General features: G+C 44.1%; 1 protein-coding gene across 2 annotated transcripts in view; it reads right to left on the bottom strand.

The window, feature by feature from the left end:
- Positions 1–18005, bottom strand: part of LOC115104519 (partitioning defective 3 homolog) — a 581101-nt gene that overhangs the window by 336683 nt on the left and 226413 nt on the right. For both annotated transcript variants that reach the window (XM_065007121.1, XM_065007122.1), the window contains exons 4-5: positions 11598–11794; positions 1469–1600 (exon numbers count right to left, since the gene is read on the bottom strand). In XM_065007121.1, the coding sequence (XP_064863193.1) occupies positions 1469–1600; positions 11598–11794 (329 nt within the window). The remainder of the gene's footprint in view (positions 1–1468; positions 1601–11597; positions 11795–18005) is intronic.

The following is an 18005-nucleotide window of genomic DNA, read 5'->3' as shown; positions in this document are numbered from 1 at the left end:
ACTGTCAGGAGAAGGAGGAGCGTAGCAGGCCCTACTGTCAGGAGAAGGAGGAGCAGGCCCTACTGTCAGGCCCTACTGTCAGGAGAAGGAGCGTAGCAGGCCCTACTGTCAGGAGAAGGAGCGTAGCAGGCCCTACTGTCAGGAGGAGGAGCGTAGCAGGCCCTACTGTCAGGAGAAGGAGCGTAGCAGGCCCTACTGTCAGGAGAAGGAGCGTACTGTCAGGCCCTACTGTCAGGAGAAGGAGCGTAGCAGGCCCTAATGTCAGGAGAAGGAGCGTAGCAGGCCCTAATGTCAGGAGAAGGAGCGTAGCAGGCCCTACTGTCAGGAGAAGGAGCGTAGCAGGCCCTAATGTCAGGAGAAGGAGCGTAGCAGGCCCTAATGTCAGGAGAAGGAGCGTAGCAGGCCCTACTGTCAGGAGAAGGAGCGTAGCAGGCCCTACTGTCAGGAGAAGGAGCGTAGCAGGCCCTACTGTCAGGAGAAGGAGCGTAGCAGGCCCTACTGTCAGGAGAAGGAGCGTAGCAGGCCCTAATGTCAGGAGGAGGAGCGTAGCAGGCCCTACTGTCAGGAGAAGGCGCAGCGGGGGACAACTGCTGAAAAAATGACATGCCCTCTTAAAACTAGTTATAACTCCACTTCTGTTGGTGACATTAAGATTCAAAACAACTGCAGTGTGTTATATGAACTTATTAAGGAAAAGTCAAGGACGGAGGGGGGAATAATTCAAAATGGCAGAGTAATAAAACAATTCAATTCATGAGTAGTCCAAAGTAGTGCTTTAGCGGTTCTAGTGATGAAACATCTAATATTCATTAATATGCAGTAACAAACAAATGCCTAGCTGCAAACGTATGTCTCACTCTCTCTCCCCGTCACTCTCTCTTCTTTCCATCTCTTTTTGTGGCGGAGGATCATTTAAACACCTCCCACACAGTCCCAGCAGCCAGGCGACTGATGTATCGACAGACAGGCAGACAATGAAATAGCAGAAGCGGCAGGAAAGTGTGAAAGACAGAGATGGAATAAATACTTTCCCATCGAGCGAGGATCGAGAGCTACTTGGCCCACACCTTCAAGGTCATTTATGAGCTCCACAGAGACTGTCTGCCATTTTATTTAAGTTCCACTTCTTCAAGCGCCTTTTTTCTCTCATCCTTCAGTTGGAAAACCAGTCAGTCAAAACGAGAGACAAAAAAAAACAGACATACTGTAAAACAGAAATACTGCTCCATTGAAAGCACAATGCCATGGAAACGAACCCCGGGGTTAAGGGCCAGAGCTGGCTGGCTGACGGAACATCAGTAATGTAGATGTTGTTGGAACACTAGGGTTAGGGCCAAAGTTGGCTGGATAGTTTTTCTAGTTTTCTATTACTCTGTGTGTGTGTGTGTGTGTGTGTGTGTGTGTGTGTGTGTGTGTGTGTGTGTGTGTGTGTGTGTGTGTGTGTGTGTGTGTGTGTGTGTGGTCCTACCTGATCCTGTCTGTCCAGCCAACGGTCCACCATGGGGTGGTTGGCGCTGAGTGAGGAGCGGGCAGTCTCTCTCTGGAACTGGGTGGCCCAAGCGGCTGAATCACGAGGGAGACTCCGGTACGCATCTACATCCTTACCATGCACACACGGAGGAGAGGCAATGTTTAACACCACATTTTGATGCACAGTACATGCAGTATACTGTAATGAAACAATAGCATTTGATTGATACACAGTATATGCAGTATACTGTACTACACCAATAGTATTCGATTGATACACAGTACATGCAGTGTACTGTACTACAACAATAGCATTCGATACAAGTCCACACACAAATCCTAATTTTCCCTGCAGACATGGAGAGACAACGTTTAACACACTAAGTCACACTATAATCATCTGTTAGTATTCACACAAACACATACATTATATTGTACATGTACTACGTCTCCAAAGTATGATGAAGTGCACATCGTCCAGCGCTACTTTGCGCTAAGCAATTCCATGCTGACATGACAGATGAGATTGTGATGCTGTTAAATAGCTGTAATGTGATTGGCAGGTAGTCTAGCTTATCTTGGCGATGAGCCACACCCTGATACAGTTAATTCCTATCCCAGTACACACACACATGCTAAATTATTGTCACTAATAGCCTGGCCACGTCACCGGGAGCCGATTGGCGCCTTGGACCACAGCTTAGCTCTACTATCATATTGAGTGTGCATCCCAAATGGCACACTATTCCCAACATACTGCACCAACCTTTGACTGGAGCCCTATGGGTAGTGCACTGTTTAGGGAATATGGTGGCATTTGGTACGCAGAGAGAATTAAGAACCTCTCGAAAACATTTCCTGTGAAGGTGAAATCAAACACCCACGGGCTATGCTAATTAGATCTCCATTTGTTTGAGTTTATAGAGCAAACACAGGTAGAGAGGGGGGGGGTCACAGTCCAGACAGACATGTCAGGCCAGTCTCGGCCTAGAAAACCTACAGACCAAGGCTGCTGTTGGCTTCAGGCAGCACATGAGTTTGTGTGTGGTGCCTGTCCTTGTGTGATACCGCTGGTGGCTACAGACTGTCAGAGCCGTGTCTAGACCAGCGTGGCCGACCCACAGCTGCTCCGCCACTATGTCGGTCAGCACTCTATTGTCCTTCTAATCACTCTGACATCAATGCAAATGGAAATGTTGCACAACATTTCAATACGCTACACAATTACAGTGCCTTTCGGAAACTATTCAGACCCCTTGACATTTTGTTACGTTACAGCCTTATTCTAAAGCTGATTAAATAAAAGCAATTTCTCAGCAATCTACACACAATAACCCATAATGACAAAGTGAAAACAGGTTTTTAGACATTTTTGCGAATGTATTAAATATAAAAAACAGATTTACAAAAGGATTCATACCCTTTGCTATGAGACTAGAAATTTAGCTCTGGAGCATGCTGTTTCCATTGATCATCCTTGAGATGTTTGTAAAACTTGATAGGAGTCCACCTTTGGTAAATTCAATTCACTGGACATGATTTGAAAAGCCACACCTGTCTTAATAAGGTCTCACAGTTGACAGTGCATGTCAGTGCAAAAACCGAGCCAAGAGGATGAAGGAATTGTCGGTAGAGCTCTGAGACAGGATTCTGACGAGGCACAGATCTGGGGAAGGGTACCAAAAAATGTCTGCAGCATTGAAAGTCCCCCAAGAACACAGTGTCTTTCATCATTCATACATAGAAGAAGTTTGGAACCACGAAGACTCTTCCTAGAGCAGGCCACCCGGCCAATCTGAACAATCGAGGAAGAAGGGCCTTGGTCGGGGAGGTGACCAAGAACCCGATGATCACTCTGACAGAGCTCCAGAGTTCCTCTGTGGAGATGGGAGAACCTTCCAGAAGGACAACCATTTCTGCAGCACTCCACCAATCAGGCCTTTATGGTTGAGTGGCCAGACGGAAGCCACTCTTCAGTAAAAGGCACATGACAGCCCTCTTGGAGTTTGCCAAAAGGAACCTAAAAAATCTCAGACCATGAGAAACAAGATTCTCTGATCTGATGAAACCAATATTGAACTCTTTGGCCTTAATGCCAAGCGCCACATCTGGAGGAAACCTGGCACCATCCTTAAGTTGAAGCATGGTGGTGACAGCATGGGACTGGGAAACAAGTCAGGATAGAGGGAAAGATTAACAGAGTTAAGGAAAAACGGAGAGATCCTTGATGAAAACCTGTTCCAGAATGTTCAGGACCTTAGACTGGGGCAAAGGTTCACCTTCCAACAGGATAATGACCCTAAGCACACAGCCAAGACAACACAGGAGTGGCTTCAGAACAAGTCTCTGAATGTCCTTGAGTGGCCCAGCCAGAGCCTGGACTTGAACATGATCGAACATCTCTGGAGAGACCTGAAAATAGCTGTGCAGCGACGATCCCATTCCAACCTGACAGAGCTTGACAGGATCTACAGAGAAGAATGGGAGAAACTCCCCAAATACAGATGTGCCAAGCTTGTAGCATCATACCCAAGAAGACTCGCTGCTGTAATCGCTGCCAAAGGTGCTTCAACAAAGCACTGAGTAAAGGGTCTGAATACTTATGTAAATGTGATATTTCTGTTTTTGTATTGTGTGTAGATTGATGAGGAAAAAACTAACAATTGAATCAATTGTAGAATAAGCCTGTAATGTAAAAAAAATGTGGAGAAAGCCAAGATATCTGAATACTTTCCGAATGCACTTGTACATGAGAAAACAGAGTCATGGCCTCTACTAAAAAGAGGAGGATCCCATCAGCTTTCTGTAGGCTAGGCCTACTATATTTATTTCTCAACTTTCCTAATATTAAGCACATTGCTTATATTTACAAGAGGAGTATAGCCTACCTGGTTGGCATGAAAATGAAACAGGGGAAAAGTGTCCTCCATTCGCTATTTAAGTGCATAGATGACATACATTTGACATACATTTTTCCCCCTGCCTGTTTCGAGACAGGTGCATGATAACGGTACATTTTAAACAAAACAAATTTCACACATACAGTAACTCATTCAAGGGTTTCACTTTAGTTTTACTATTTTCTACATTGTAGAATAGTGAAGACATCAAAACTATGAAATAGCACATATGGAATCATGTAGTAACCAAAAAAAGTGTTAAACAAATCAAAATTGTTTTTATATTTGAGATTCTTCAAAGGAGCCACCCTTTGTTTTGATGACAGCTTTGCACACTCTTAGCTTTCTCTCAACCAGCTTCATTAAGTGTATATAGTCACCTGGAATGCATTTCAAATAACAGGCGTGCCTTGTTAAAAGTTAATTTGAGGAATGTGTTTCCTTCATTTGAGCCAATCAGTTGTGTTGTGACATGGTAGGGGTGGTATATAGAGGATAGCCCTATTTGGTAAAATACCAAGACCATATTATGGTAAGAACAGCTCAAATAAGCAAAGAAAAAAATACTGTCCATCATTACTTTAAGACATGGCGGTCAGTGAATACGGAACATTTCAGGAACTTTGAAAATTTCTTCAAGTGCAGTTGCAAAAACCATCGAGCGCTATGATGAAACTGGCTCTCATGAGGACCACCACAGGAAAGGAAGACCCAGAGGTCTCTGCTGTAGGGGATAAGTTCATGAGCGTTACCAGCCTCAGAAAATGCAACCCAAATAAACGCTTCACAGTTAAAGTAACAGACACATCTCAACATCAACTGTTCAGAGGAGACTGCATGAATCAGGCCTTCATGGTTGAATTGCTGCAAAGAAACCACTACTAAAGGACACCAATTAGAAGTGTCACGAACCGTCTCGTTCGAAACAAAAAGGGAGGCAACGTGGAGATAATAAATATATTTTGTTATTCCTTAACTAAAGTAAACTAAATACAATTAATAATGGTGTGTGTAGTCAATAATCAATAGTGTAAGTGAGTAGTTGCCTGCATAAATGTGATAATGAGGGGTGTTGAAGGTGCAAACGCAAACAAGCAAAACAGCCACAAGCAAAATCTATCAGTGTGTCTGCATGGAGAGTCTCCTCAATTAATGGGGAAGTGGTGCATTTACGCTGGGACACACCCGAGCCCAGGTGTGTCCCATGTCGCTGACGACCCTCCCAACTCCGCCAGCCGACATCCTAATAAGGAAAACGAGAGAGAATACGGCAGACAGAGTGGGAGGGTCGTCACAGAAGAAGAGACTTGCTTGGGCCAAGAAACACCATAAATGGACAATAGACCGTTGGAAATCTGTCCTTTGGTCCAAATTTGAGATTTTCAGTTCCAACCGCCGTGTTTTTGTGAGACGCAGAGTAGGTGAACGGATGATCTCCGTATGTGTGGTTCCCACATGAAGCATGGAGGAGGTGTGATGGCGTGGGGGTGCTTTGCTGGTGACACTGTCAGTGATTTATTTAGAATTCAAGGCACACTTAACGAGCATGGCTACGACAGCATTCTGCAGCGATACGCCATTCCATCTGGTTCGCGCTTAGTGGGACAATCGTTTGTTTTTCAACAGGACAATGACCCAACATACCTCCAGGCTGTGTAAGGGCTCTTTGACCAAGAAGGAGAGTGATGAAGTGCTGCATCAGATGACTTGGCCTCCACAATCAACCGACCTCAACACAATTGAGATGATTTGGAATGAGTTGGGCCGCAGAGTGAAGGAAAAGCAGACAACAAGTGCTCAGCATATGTGGGAACTCCTTCAAGACTGTTGGAAAAGCATTTCAGGTGAAACTGGTTGAGAGTGTTCAAAGCTGTCATCAAGGCACAGGGAGGCCACTTTGAAGAATCTAAAATATATTTAGATTGGTTTCACACTTTTTGGTTACTACATTATTCCATATGTGTTATTTCATAGTTTTGATGTCTTCACTATTATTCTACAATGTGGAAAATAGTCAAATAAATACATTGAATGAGTAGGTGTGTTCAAACTTTTGACTGGTACTGTTACGGCTGTCGTCGGAATAAGACCAAGGTGCAGCGTGGTAGGTGTACATTTTCCTTTAATTATAAATGTTCCACCAAAAAACAATAAACAACTCAACGAATGTAAAGCTAGTAGTGCAAAACCATGCAACACAAAAAGACAAGATCCCACAACAGAAAGTGGGAAAAGGGGCTGCCTAAGTATGATCCCCAATCAGAGTCAACGATAGACAGCTGCCTCTGATTGGGAACCATACTCGGCCAAAACCAAAAAAATAGACAACAAAGAATGCCCGCCCTAAATCACACCCTGACCTAACCAAATAGAGAAATAAAATGGCTCTCTAAGGTTAGGGCGTGACAGGTACTGTACATTATTTAGTATATGTAAAAACAAGATTAAATCAAGAATAGTCTGATGGGTGACAATATAAGCCTATCACTTGTGAATGATATATTATCACTTATGTATGATGCCCAACTTAAGGCAAGAAACAGCACATGCCTTTTTTTGTGTGACTTTTTAAAATCATAGTCATATACCTCATGTAGCCTAGCCCATAGGCCTGTTCAGATAAGAGTTGTATCACAATGAAAGTGGCCAAATAACTTCTTAAAATGAAGCACATTAATCCTCTTTACACGTACAGCCTGACTGGCATACACACAGTGTGTACGTTTCATGTTTGGGGAAGATCATTTTCACATAAAAATGCACCTTTATAATCGCATTTGCGGTCCCTTTTTGAGAATGGTGTTTTCCTGCTAATGGAACATTTGTGCTCATAGCCTACCGCGGTGTGTGGATAGTTTATCAATGTCCTGATCTGTTGTGTCAGGCTCATTGCTTAAAACTGTTTTTTTCATGCTAGTGGTTATGTTTGGAATACTTATTTCTCGCACAGAATAGGTCAACTTTTGTACTATGGGGGATAGTAAATTGACATAGGCTAGGGCTTTTGCAGTTCGCTAGGCCTATTCATCCTGTTGGCTGACGAAATGTATTAAAAATCAGAACATATAGCCCAACGATTGTATCACAACTAAAATGACATAACTCTAAATGAAGCATTTAGGAGTATACCTGTTTCTTTGTTCACAGCTCATCACAGAACAGCCACATGGGCTTCAAATCGTTTGGAGAAAATATCCTTGATATTTTATTCAGCTCTGTTCAATTGTATCCTTCATACTATGAAATAATATAAAATAATGCCACAAAATTCTAAGCAAATCTTGTCTGCTAAAAGAACTAGTGTAACCCACAGCTGAGCTAAATGACTATCGCCCCGTAGCACTCACTCCCGTCATCATGAAGTGCTTCGAGAGATTATTCAAGGATCATATCACTTCCACCCAACCTGACACCCAAGACCCAGTCCAATTTGCTTCCCACCCCAATAGCTCCACAGTAGACTGGACAAGAGGAATACCTATGTAAGAATGCTCTTCATCGACTACAGCTCAGCATTTAACACCATAGTACCCTCCAAACTCGTCATTAAGCTCGAGACCCTGGGTCTCGACCCCGCCCTGTGCGGGGTCGAAACAACATCTCCACCCTGCTGATCCTCAACCCTAGGGCCCCACAAGGGTGCGTTCTCAGCCCTCTCCTATACTCCCTGTACTCCCCATGCACACCTCTAACTCAATAATCAAGTTTGCATGACTACACTACAGTGGTAGGCTTGATTACCAACAATGACGAGACGGCCTACAGGGAGGAGGTGAGGGCCGTCGAAGTGTGGTGTCGGGAAAATAGCCTCACACTTAATGTCAACAAAACAAAGGAGATGATCGTGGACTTCAGGAAACAGCAGAGGGAACCCCCCCCCCCCCCCCCTATCCACATCGACGGGACAGTAGTGGAGAAGGTGGAACGTTTGAAGTTCCTCGGTGTACACTTCACGGACAAACTGAATTGGTCCACCCACACAGACAGCGTGGTGAAGAAGGCGCAGCAGCGCTTCTTCAACCTCAGGAGGCTGAAGAAATTAGGCTTGTCATCAAAAACACTCACAAACTTTTACAGATGCACAATCGAGAGCCTCCTGTCGGGCTGTATCACCGCCTGGTATGGCAACTGCTCCGCCCACAACCGTAAGGCTCTCCAGAGGGTAGAGGTCTGCACAATGCATCACCAGGGTCAAACTACCTGTCCTCCAGGACACCTACACCACCTGATGTAACAGGAAGGCCAAAAAGATCACCAAGGACAACAACCACCCGAATCACTGCCTGTTCACCCCTCTATCATCCAGAAGGCGATGTCAGTACAGGTGCATCAAAACTGGGACCGAGAGACTGAAAAACAGCTTCTATCTCAAGACTGTTAAACAGCCATCACTAACATTGAGTGGCGGCTGCCAACATACTGACTCAAATCTCTAGCCACTTTAATAATTAAAAATTGGATGTAATAAATGTCTCACTAGTCACTTTAAACAATGCCACTTTATATAATGTTTACATACCCTATATTACTAATCTCATATGTATATACTGTATTCTATACCATCTACTGCAACTTGCCTATGCCGTTCGGCCATCGCTCATCCATATATTTATATGTACATATTCTTATTCAATCCTTTACACTTGTGTGTAAAAGGTAGTTGTTGTGAAATTGTTAGATTACTTGTTAGATATTACTGCACTGTCGGAACAAGAAGCACAAGCATTTCGCTACACTCGCATTAACATCTGCTAACCATGTGTATGTGACCAGTAAAATGTGATTTGACTTGAAAGGTCAGCATCAGTGGCTTGTAGGCTATGGGTAGAAACTTGGAGATGCCAAATGTGTTTATGTTAATCAACGGTCAATTACCGTGAGACCGGCAGTTATTTGCTTGACAATCATCGGCTGACAAAATGTCATGACAACCACAGCCCTAGCACTAGATACTCCACAAAGTTCTGCCCGGCAACACTCCCTGTATGTCTCCTGTACGCTAAAACAATCCATGTGGTTTACTCGAGCTGAACGCAGCGTGACCAAGGGCCACGGCTGAGGAAGGACAGGAAGAAGGAGGCCCGGAGAGAGAGGCTGAAGGAAGGGAAGGGGGTGCAGACAGGGCCATAAAGATATGGGTCAGAGGCCTATTGAGACGCCCAGTCTCAATGAAACCATCACAGTCACAACACACAAACCGTGCTCCGTTCACACAGCACAACACAGGCAGACGTGAAACAAAGGAGTCCACTCTTGAATTCTTTACGACTTATAAAACGACACAGAAAACACAAACCCAGAGAGGCTGTAAATCGTCGAGCACGTATTTACTCCTGGCTCTGCTAAACCTGTTTAGTGCTCGGTGCTAAGCACAAAGGCTTAGCTAGCTAAGGGGAGAGAGGAAAGGAGGGAGCAGAGTTGACAGATGCATTGTAAAGTCATTGAGGAACGTCAAGATTTTACAATGCTAGCTTGATGAATCAAGAGTCCCATCGGCTATATATCACTATATTGAGATGATGTAGGAAAAATAGACGATTCATCTGTTGGGAGTCATAGGAAACAGAGCAAATATAAAGAGTGGAACATGGCGTGCGACGCTCAAGTCAAGTAGCTGTAGACAAAGCCAACGGGTCTTTGAAAATATGGTACATTTTCTGTCCATATGTTTTGGTCCGAAATTAGTAAAATATGAATAGTATTGATGTTTTGTTAGCGTGTTTCATTTTAGATTAAACTTTCTGCCTAGATGAAATATTCTATAGCCAGAGCGTGTTAAATATACTGTATTTAACATCAAGTCATTAACAGATGAAAATAGACAGAGGCAAATCTAGCAACAATGCAACAGACTCCATCTGCTTAAGCCTATGATATTAAACCAAAAAGTCTGTATTCTGCCACCAAATGAAAGGTACAATAACAAATGTATTATTTATGTCTCCATTTTCCCCCCGTAGCCTCTTGGAAGCGACGAGCGGCGTGCACTAAGATTATGGCGCCGGTGACAACTAAAGTGCTTTTAAATAGGATTATCAGCCAACGCTCTAATCATGTCGAGGGTTGCTGTGTCACATTCTGAGCACTCCATCTTCCCCTTCTTCCCTCCATCTCATTTGGAATATCAGTTGTTTCAAAGCACTAAAGGCTTGTCGGCAGCCATTTTGATCTAGTTAATAGGCCTAGCTGTTCTTTTTTAAGCTTCAGGGAGGATGAACCCTAAAATAATCTTTTCACATTCACTTCTGGTTCACATCCGACGACCCTCAAAAGTAAATTAGAACAAAGAATATATGCTCAAAGCTGTGATCTTCATTCTTTTCAATAAAGAATAGGGGTTCGCTTCCTAAAAGTGGTGGGTAAAGGATTAACTAAGGGGTTAAGGACCTGCATCCTTGAAGCTGAATGACATTTCAGGCAGGGTGGTACTACCAGAGTCGTGTTCAGTAGGGCACACCGTACCAAAATGGACAACAAAAACACACACTTTTTATTGGTCCTCATTTAAGTCCTGTACATCACTTCATTACTCTCTTTTTGTTTATAAAGCTCTACGACAGAAGCTTCCGACCTACCTCACTTCACTGTTAAAATGTAAAAATATGACACACCAAATCCATTCACAGGGATGGTTATCTCTTGAGGTTCCACTAGTACGTAACGATCTAGGTAAATCCGCCTTCAGTTTGAATACCCCCCACTTTTGGAATAGCCGACAAAACTCCCTACATCTTGAGTCTCGGGTGAATCTAGGGCAGTTTAGGACTTTAATGAATTAAATGAGAATTGCAAATGTTTGGATTTCATGTAAAATGTGGAGTTTGAAGCTGTCATGTTGATTCTGTAATTTGTAGTTCATTTTATTTGTATTGATCAAATATAATTTGTTGTATTGCTGTCGTCAGGGCACCATTGTAAATGAGTAGTACCTCCCTGTTACAAAACATTTTGTCCCTACTGGACATGACCTAGGTCATGAGGTTGGGATAGTTCACTGTACTGTACCAGGCTTTTGGTCCCTGTGTTCTGGCTATGGCTGTGTTAGGATAAGTCTAGGTTTTGGGTTACTGTACCTTGCGTTCCAGGCTGTTGGTCCCAGTGTTCTGGCTATGGCTGTGTTAGGATAAGTCTAGGTTTTGGGTTACTGTACCTTGCGTTCCAGGCTGTTGGTCCCAGTGTTTTGGCTATGGCTGTGTTAGGATAAGTCTAGGTTTTGGGTTACTGTACCTTGCGTTCCAGGCTGTTGGTCCCAGTGTTTTGGCTGTGGCTGTGGCTGTGGTGGTGGTTGTGCTTGCGAAAGCCTGCCGTGGTGGACCATCGTGTGGGGTTCTTACGGGATGGTTCCTCCGGTGCTGTATGTGGGTCACCCAGGGGAAGGCCTGCCAGAGAGGGGTCGCTGCTGCGCCGAACATGGAGAGGCATGTCTAGAGAGAGAAGGAAGTGGGAGAGAAAGAAAGAGAGAGAGGGAAGGGGGAGAGAAAGAAAGAGAGAGAGGGAAGGGGGAGAGAAAGAAAGAGAAAGGGAAGGGGAGAGAAAGAAAGAGAAAGAGGGAGAGAGAGACAGGGGGACAGAGACAGAGGGGGAGAGAGAGACAGAGAGAGAAAGAGGAGAGAGAGAGACAGGGAGAGAAAGAGGGGAGAGAGAGGTACAGAGGGGAGAGAAAGAGGGGAGAGAGGTACAGAGGGGAGAGAGAGGGGGAGAGAGATACAGAAAAAGAAGAGAGAAGAGAACGAGGGGAGAGAGAGAGAGACAGAGGGGAAAGAGAGACAGAGGAGCGAGAGACAGGGAGAGAAAGAGACAGAGAGAGAGAGAGAGAGAGAGAGAGAGAGAGAGAGAGAGAGAGGGAAGAGAGAGAGAGAGAGAGAAAGAGGGAGAGAGAGAAAAAGGGAGAGAGATAGAGGGGAGAGAGAGAGGGGAAAGAGAGAAGGAGGGGAGAGAGAGAGACAGGGAGAGAGAGAGAGGAAAGAGAGAGAAGGAGGGAGGAGAGAGAGACAGGGAGAGAGAGAGAGAGAGAGAGAGAGAGAGAGAGAGAGAGAGAGAGAGAGGGGAGAGAGAGAGAGAGAGAGAGAGGAGAGAGAGAGAGAGAGAGAGGAGAGAGAGAGAGAGAAGAAGAGAGAAAGAAGAGAGAAAGAGAGAGAGAAAGAGGGGAGAGAGAGAGAGGAGAGAGAGAGAAAGAGGGGAGAGAGAGAGACAGAAAGAGACGGCGGGAGACAATGGGGAAAGAGAGAGAGAGAGAGAGAAAGAGGGGAGAGAGAGAGAGACACAGAGAAAGGTTAGCATATCACATATTGTACAGTACACCTGAAAAACACATTAGCGCTGTTACTGCTTAATAAATATTGACTTACTCCTTGACTGCAAGTCTCTACACTACATGGTCTATTCAAAAAAAATGTTACCTTTATTCAACTAGGCAAGTCTGTTAAGAACAAATTCTTTTTTACAATGATGGCCTATGTGCTGACTGTCACTGTATCATTTTCCACCAGAACACCAACCAACAACATCCCACATAGTAACTATCGGGCAGGCTATTGTGTGACTGTAAAACACATGGGGAATAGTTGTGAAGCTGCAGTGCCTGGTCTTCTGAGCCCCAATGAAACATTAGACTGAACTGTGGGCCGTTTAGCTTGGCTGTGGCCCGTGACTACAGATAGTAGAGAGCTATTCCCTGCTTGTCCCTGGACTGTAATGGAATTCAACTACAGGGCATGTTCTCTACTGTGTCTGCAAGCCGAGGCCGATCCCAGGCAGCCAGCCATATACAAGTGTGTGCCGGGCTGTGGCGGTAATTGAATAACCGTGTGACTGACGGTTATGGATGAGGACGTTATGAAAACATAATAACCGTCAAAACCGTTTAAATAGGCATACATCCATTTTTAGGATTTTACTCTTTTCTTTTAAAATGAACTTTATCTAATAGCGTGAGTGTTTACTAACGATTATAAACAATTGTATTGCTAACTTTAGTCTGTCTATTAAAGATTCTACATCTCCTCCTCTTTCCAGCTGTCGTGTGATGCTAGAGTAGCTATGCAGGGGGATGTAGATTGCTATAGGTTATGGCAGTTCAGTAAAACAAATGTTTTGAGGTGTGGACTTTCTTTTATACAGTCAATAGATATATTGGTCTTCTATGAGAAAAGGTTGGGATGTGTCTGACCATCGTTAATTATTCAACAGCAGAAGGTTGTTCCCGGCTCTGAGGGCTATAACGCACTAATGTTATGTCAAATGGTCAGTGAGCAAATCCTTCCCAACCTGGCATGGTATAATTTGATACGGAATCGTCTCTTAATTTATAGACAAATCAATGCTGATCAGGCCCGGTCCTAGGCGAGACAAAAAAAAAAGCCCTACTATTTCGCAGTAGAATAGTAGCATAGGCTACACAGTGTTGGCTGATGTACACTTTTATGGAAGTCTACTCTTTGTAAAACAGACAATTTAGCTTTAATCCCTATAATTTGGTTACATTCATTTCTATTAATGCATGTATTAATTACAGCAATTTACCGTTCACATTCTCGGAGTGGAAATGTTATTTGCAGAGTTCACAACCTTCTACACTTATGAGAAACAAGTTTTGTTTTATTTCAAACCATTATTTACGCGTTCCATGTGAGCAATGTGTCACGCCCTGACGGTAGAGAGCTGTATATGTCTCTATTTTGGTTTGGTCAGGGTGTGATTTGGGTGGGCATTCTATGTCCCTTTTTCTATGATTTGTATTTCTGTGTGTTTGGCCGGGTGTGGTTCTCAATCAGAGGCAGCTGTCTATCGTTGTCTCTGATTGAGAACCATACTTAGGTAGCCTTTTCCCCCACCTGTATTTGTGGGTAGGGGTCCATGTATAGTTGCCTGTGAGCACTACGTTGGCGTCACGTTTTCGTTTGGATGTTGATTGTTTTGTTGGCAACATCTTATAATAAAGAAGTATGTACGCTCACCACGCCGCGCTTTGGTCCGCTGTTTCCACCTTAGACGATCGTGACACAATGAGCATGTGTCTGGTTTCTACAGTTGAAGTCAGAAGTTTAAATACACCTTAGCCAAATAAATTTAAACTCAGTTTTTCACAATTCCTGACATTTAATCCAAGCAAAAATTCCCCGTTTTAGGTCGGTTAGGACCCCCACTTCATTTTAAGAATGTGAAATGTCATAATAGTAGAGAGAATGATTTAGTTCTTATTTTATTTATTTCATCACATTCCCAGTGGGTCAGAAGTTACATACACTCAATTAGTATTTGGTAGCATTGCCTTTAAAGTGTCTAACTTGGGTCAAATGTTGCGGTTAGCCTTCCACAAGCTTCCCACAATAACTTGGGTGAATTTAAGCCCATTCCTCCTGACAGAGCTGGTGTAACTGAGTCAGGTTTGAAGGCCTCCTTGCTCGCACATGCTTTTTCAGTTCTGCTCACAGATGTTCTATAGGATTGAGGTCAGACCTTTGTGATGGCCACTCCAATACCTTGACTTTGTTGTCCTTAAGCCATTTTGCCACAACTTTGGAAGTATGCTTGGGGTCATTGTCCATTTGGAAGACCCATTTGTGACCAAGCTTTAACTTCCTGACTGATGTCTTGAGATGTTGCTTCAATATATCAATTTTCCTTCCTCACGATGCCATCTATTTGTGAAGTGCACCAGTCCCTCCTCCTTCCTGCAGCAAAGCACCCCCACAACATGATGCTGCCACCCCCATGCTTCACGGTTGGGATGGTGTTCTTCGGCTTGCAAGACTCCCCCTTTTTCCTCCAAACATAACGATGGTCATTATGGCCAAACAGTTCTATTTTTGTTTCATCAGACCAGAGGACATTTCTCCAAAAAGTACGATCTTTGTCCCCATGTCCAGTAGCAAACCGCAGTCTGTTTTTTTATGGTGGTTTGCTGAGCGGCCTTTCAGGTTACGTCGATATTGTCATGTTCTGACCTTTATTTCCTTTGTTTTGTCTTTATTTAGTATGGTCAGGGCCTGATTTGGGGTGGGCAGTCTATGTCTGTTTTTCTATGTTTGGTTTCTTTTTCGGCCTAGTATGGTTCTAAATCAGAGGCAGGTGTCGTTAGTTGTCTCTGATTGAGAATCATACTTAGGTAGCCTGGGTTTCACTGTTGGTTTGTGAGTGTTTGTTTCCGTGTGAGTGTTTGTCGCCACAGTTTCGGTTGTTGTAGATTTCACGTTATCGTTTATTGTTTTTGTTCGAGTGTTCATTTGTCTGTATTAAAAACATTATGGACACTTACCACGCTGCATCTTGGTCTGATCCTTACTCCTCTTCAGACGAAGAGGAGATCTGCCGTTACAGATGTAGGACTCGTTTTACTGTGGATTTAGGTACTTTGTACCTGTTTCCTCCAGCATCTTCACAATGTCCTTTGCTGTTGTTCTGGGATTGATTCACACCTTTTGCACCAAAGTACGTTCATCTCTAGGACACAGAACACGTTTCCTTCCTGAGCGGTATGACGGCTGCGTGGTCCCATGTTGTTTATACTTGCGTACTATTGTTTGTACAGATTAACGTGGTACCTTCAGGCGTTTGGAAATTGCTCCCAAGAATAAACCACACTCGTGGAGGTCTTGTTTGGCAAAACAATCTTGGTTTCATCAGACCAGAGAATCTTGTTTCTTATGGTCTGAGAGTCTTTAGGTGCCTTTTGGCAAGCTCCAAGCCGGCTGTCATGTGCCTTTTACTGAGGAGTGGCTTCCGTCTGGCCACTCAACCATAAAGGCCTGATTGGTAGAGTGCTGCAGAGATGGTTGTCCTTCTGGAAGGTTCTCCCATCTCTACAGAGGAACTCCGGATCTCTGTTAGAGTGATCATTGGGTTCTTGGTCACCTCACTGACCAAAGCCCTTCTTCCCCGATTGCTCAGTTTGGCCGGGCAGCCAGCTCTAGGAAGAGTCTTGGTGGTCAACACAATCCTGTCTCGGAGCGCTAGGGACAATTCCTTCGATCTCTTGGTTTGGTTTTTGCTCTGACATGCACTGTCAACTGTGGAACCTTATGTGTGCCTTTACAAATCATGTCCAATCAATTGAATTTACCACAGCTGAATCAAGTTGTAGAAACATGCCAAGGATGATCAATGGAAACAGGATGCACCTGAGCTCACTTTAGAGTATCATTGCCAAGGGTCTAAACACGTATTTAACACAACTTAAACACGTATTTAAACGTATTTAAAAACTTTGGGGTATTGTGTGTAGATTGATGAGGAAAAATAAATGTTGTAAGCTTTAGTTTATAGTGAAGAGAGGAAAGAGAACAGTACTGGGAGGCCTGGTCTCCTCACTGATAATGGCCTGTCTCTCTGTAACTCTCCTTCATCTTCATCACCATCCTCATATGACACTTCTCACTGATCACAGGACACAAGGACTGAGTACCAAATGGCAGCATATTCCCTATTTCGTGCACTACTTTTGATCAGGGCCCATAGAGCTCTAGTCAAAAGCAGTGCACAATATAGGGATTATGGTGCCATTTGGGATAAAGACATGGAGTGGCCAACGAGCCAGAGTAGCCCTCATACTTTAAAATGGGTGTTGACGTGGGTAGGATATCTTTGCATATGCTGCGATACCACTCTCTATTGCTCTCCCATGCATGAGAAGGATTCTTGCCAGGTACTGCACACTACACCTGGCATCCCTGGTTTTAAATTGTAAGTAGTTGTGGGGTGAAGTGCTTTGGTCCTCCAAAGGCCATATGGATTTGTTTACGGCCTGATACAGTCCTGCTCGCAACATACATAATTATGCAAATACCAGGGCAACCACCTGTCATCTTTCAACAGATACTCAGACAGCATATGCCCACGTTCTGCCTCCCATCTGATAGCTACACTCTGTGTGTGTGGGAGTGTGTGAAGGTGCATGATTGATTCTGTGTGTGTGTGTGTCAGGATGACTAGGAGGCATGCAGAGAGAGAAATGGGTCTCAGCTATGTTATTCCTAAATTATGGCCCAAGGAATTCAATAATGATTTTTAATACACGGTCCTTCCCTGTCAATGGCCAGTTCATGTCTAGTTCAGGGTTCGAATGACGAGCCACCTCGGAGGGATTGTAATTATATAACACCCCCTCACCACCACACACACGCACACACCCCTATTCCCCCCGTTCCACGTCCGTCCAGGATTATATTAAATGATTATTACCACAAGGCATAGACAAGACTGGAGGAAATAGGGAGGGGGAGAGGAAATGAGAGAGGGAGGGAAGGGGAGAGAGAGGATGATGAGAGAGAGAGAGAGAGCGAGAGAGACGATGATGAAATGACATTGGCGTGCATGGACTTGGCCTCAATAAATGATGTTACAAATTGCTGTGGCAAGGACTCATAATAGTGAGCTTTGACATACTGTATATTATACAAGCACATCCATAATAGACCTTGGATGCAGAGAGGGATATTGTTCAACACCCAGACCTACAAAGCCTCCATCTACACTGTAATGATAATCACAGATGACGGTTAGGGCAGGGCGATGACCTATCAACCTACCCGGAATACTGTATGGCTTTCTTTCTTCTGCTTTTATTCACTCCTCTCATCCTAGAGTGGGCAAAAAGTGGCTCTGAAATCCATGGGAGAAAGGGATTGGAGATGGGAA

The sequence above is a fragment of the Oncorhynchus nerka genome, linkage group LG22 (assembly GCF_034236695.1).
Source record: "Oncorhynchus nerka isolate Pitt River linkage group LG22, Oner_Uvic_2.0, whole genome shotgun sequence".
NCBI classification, from domain to species: Eukaryota; Metazoa; Chordata; class Actinopteri; order Salmoniformes; family Salmonidae; genus Oncorhynchus; species Oncorhynchus nerka.
This window is presented reverse-complemented; position numbering and strand designations above follow the sequence as displayed.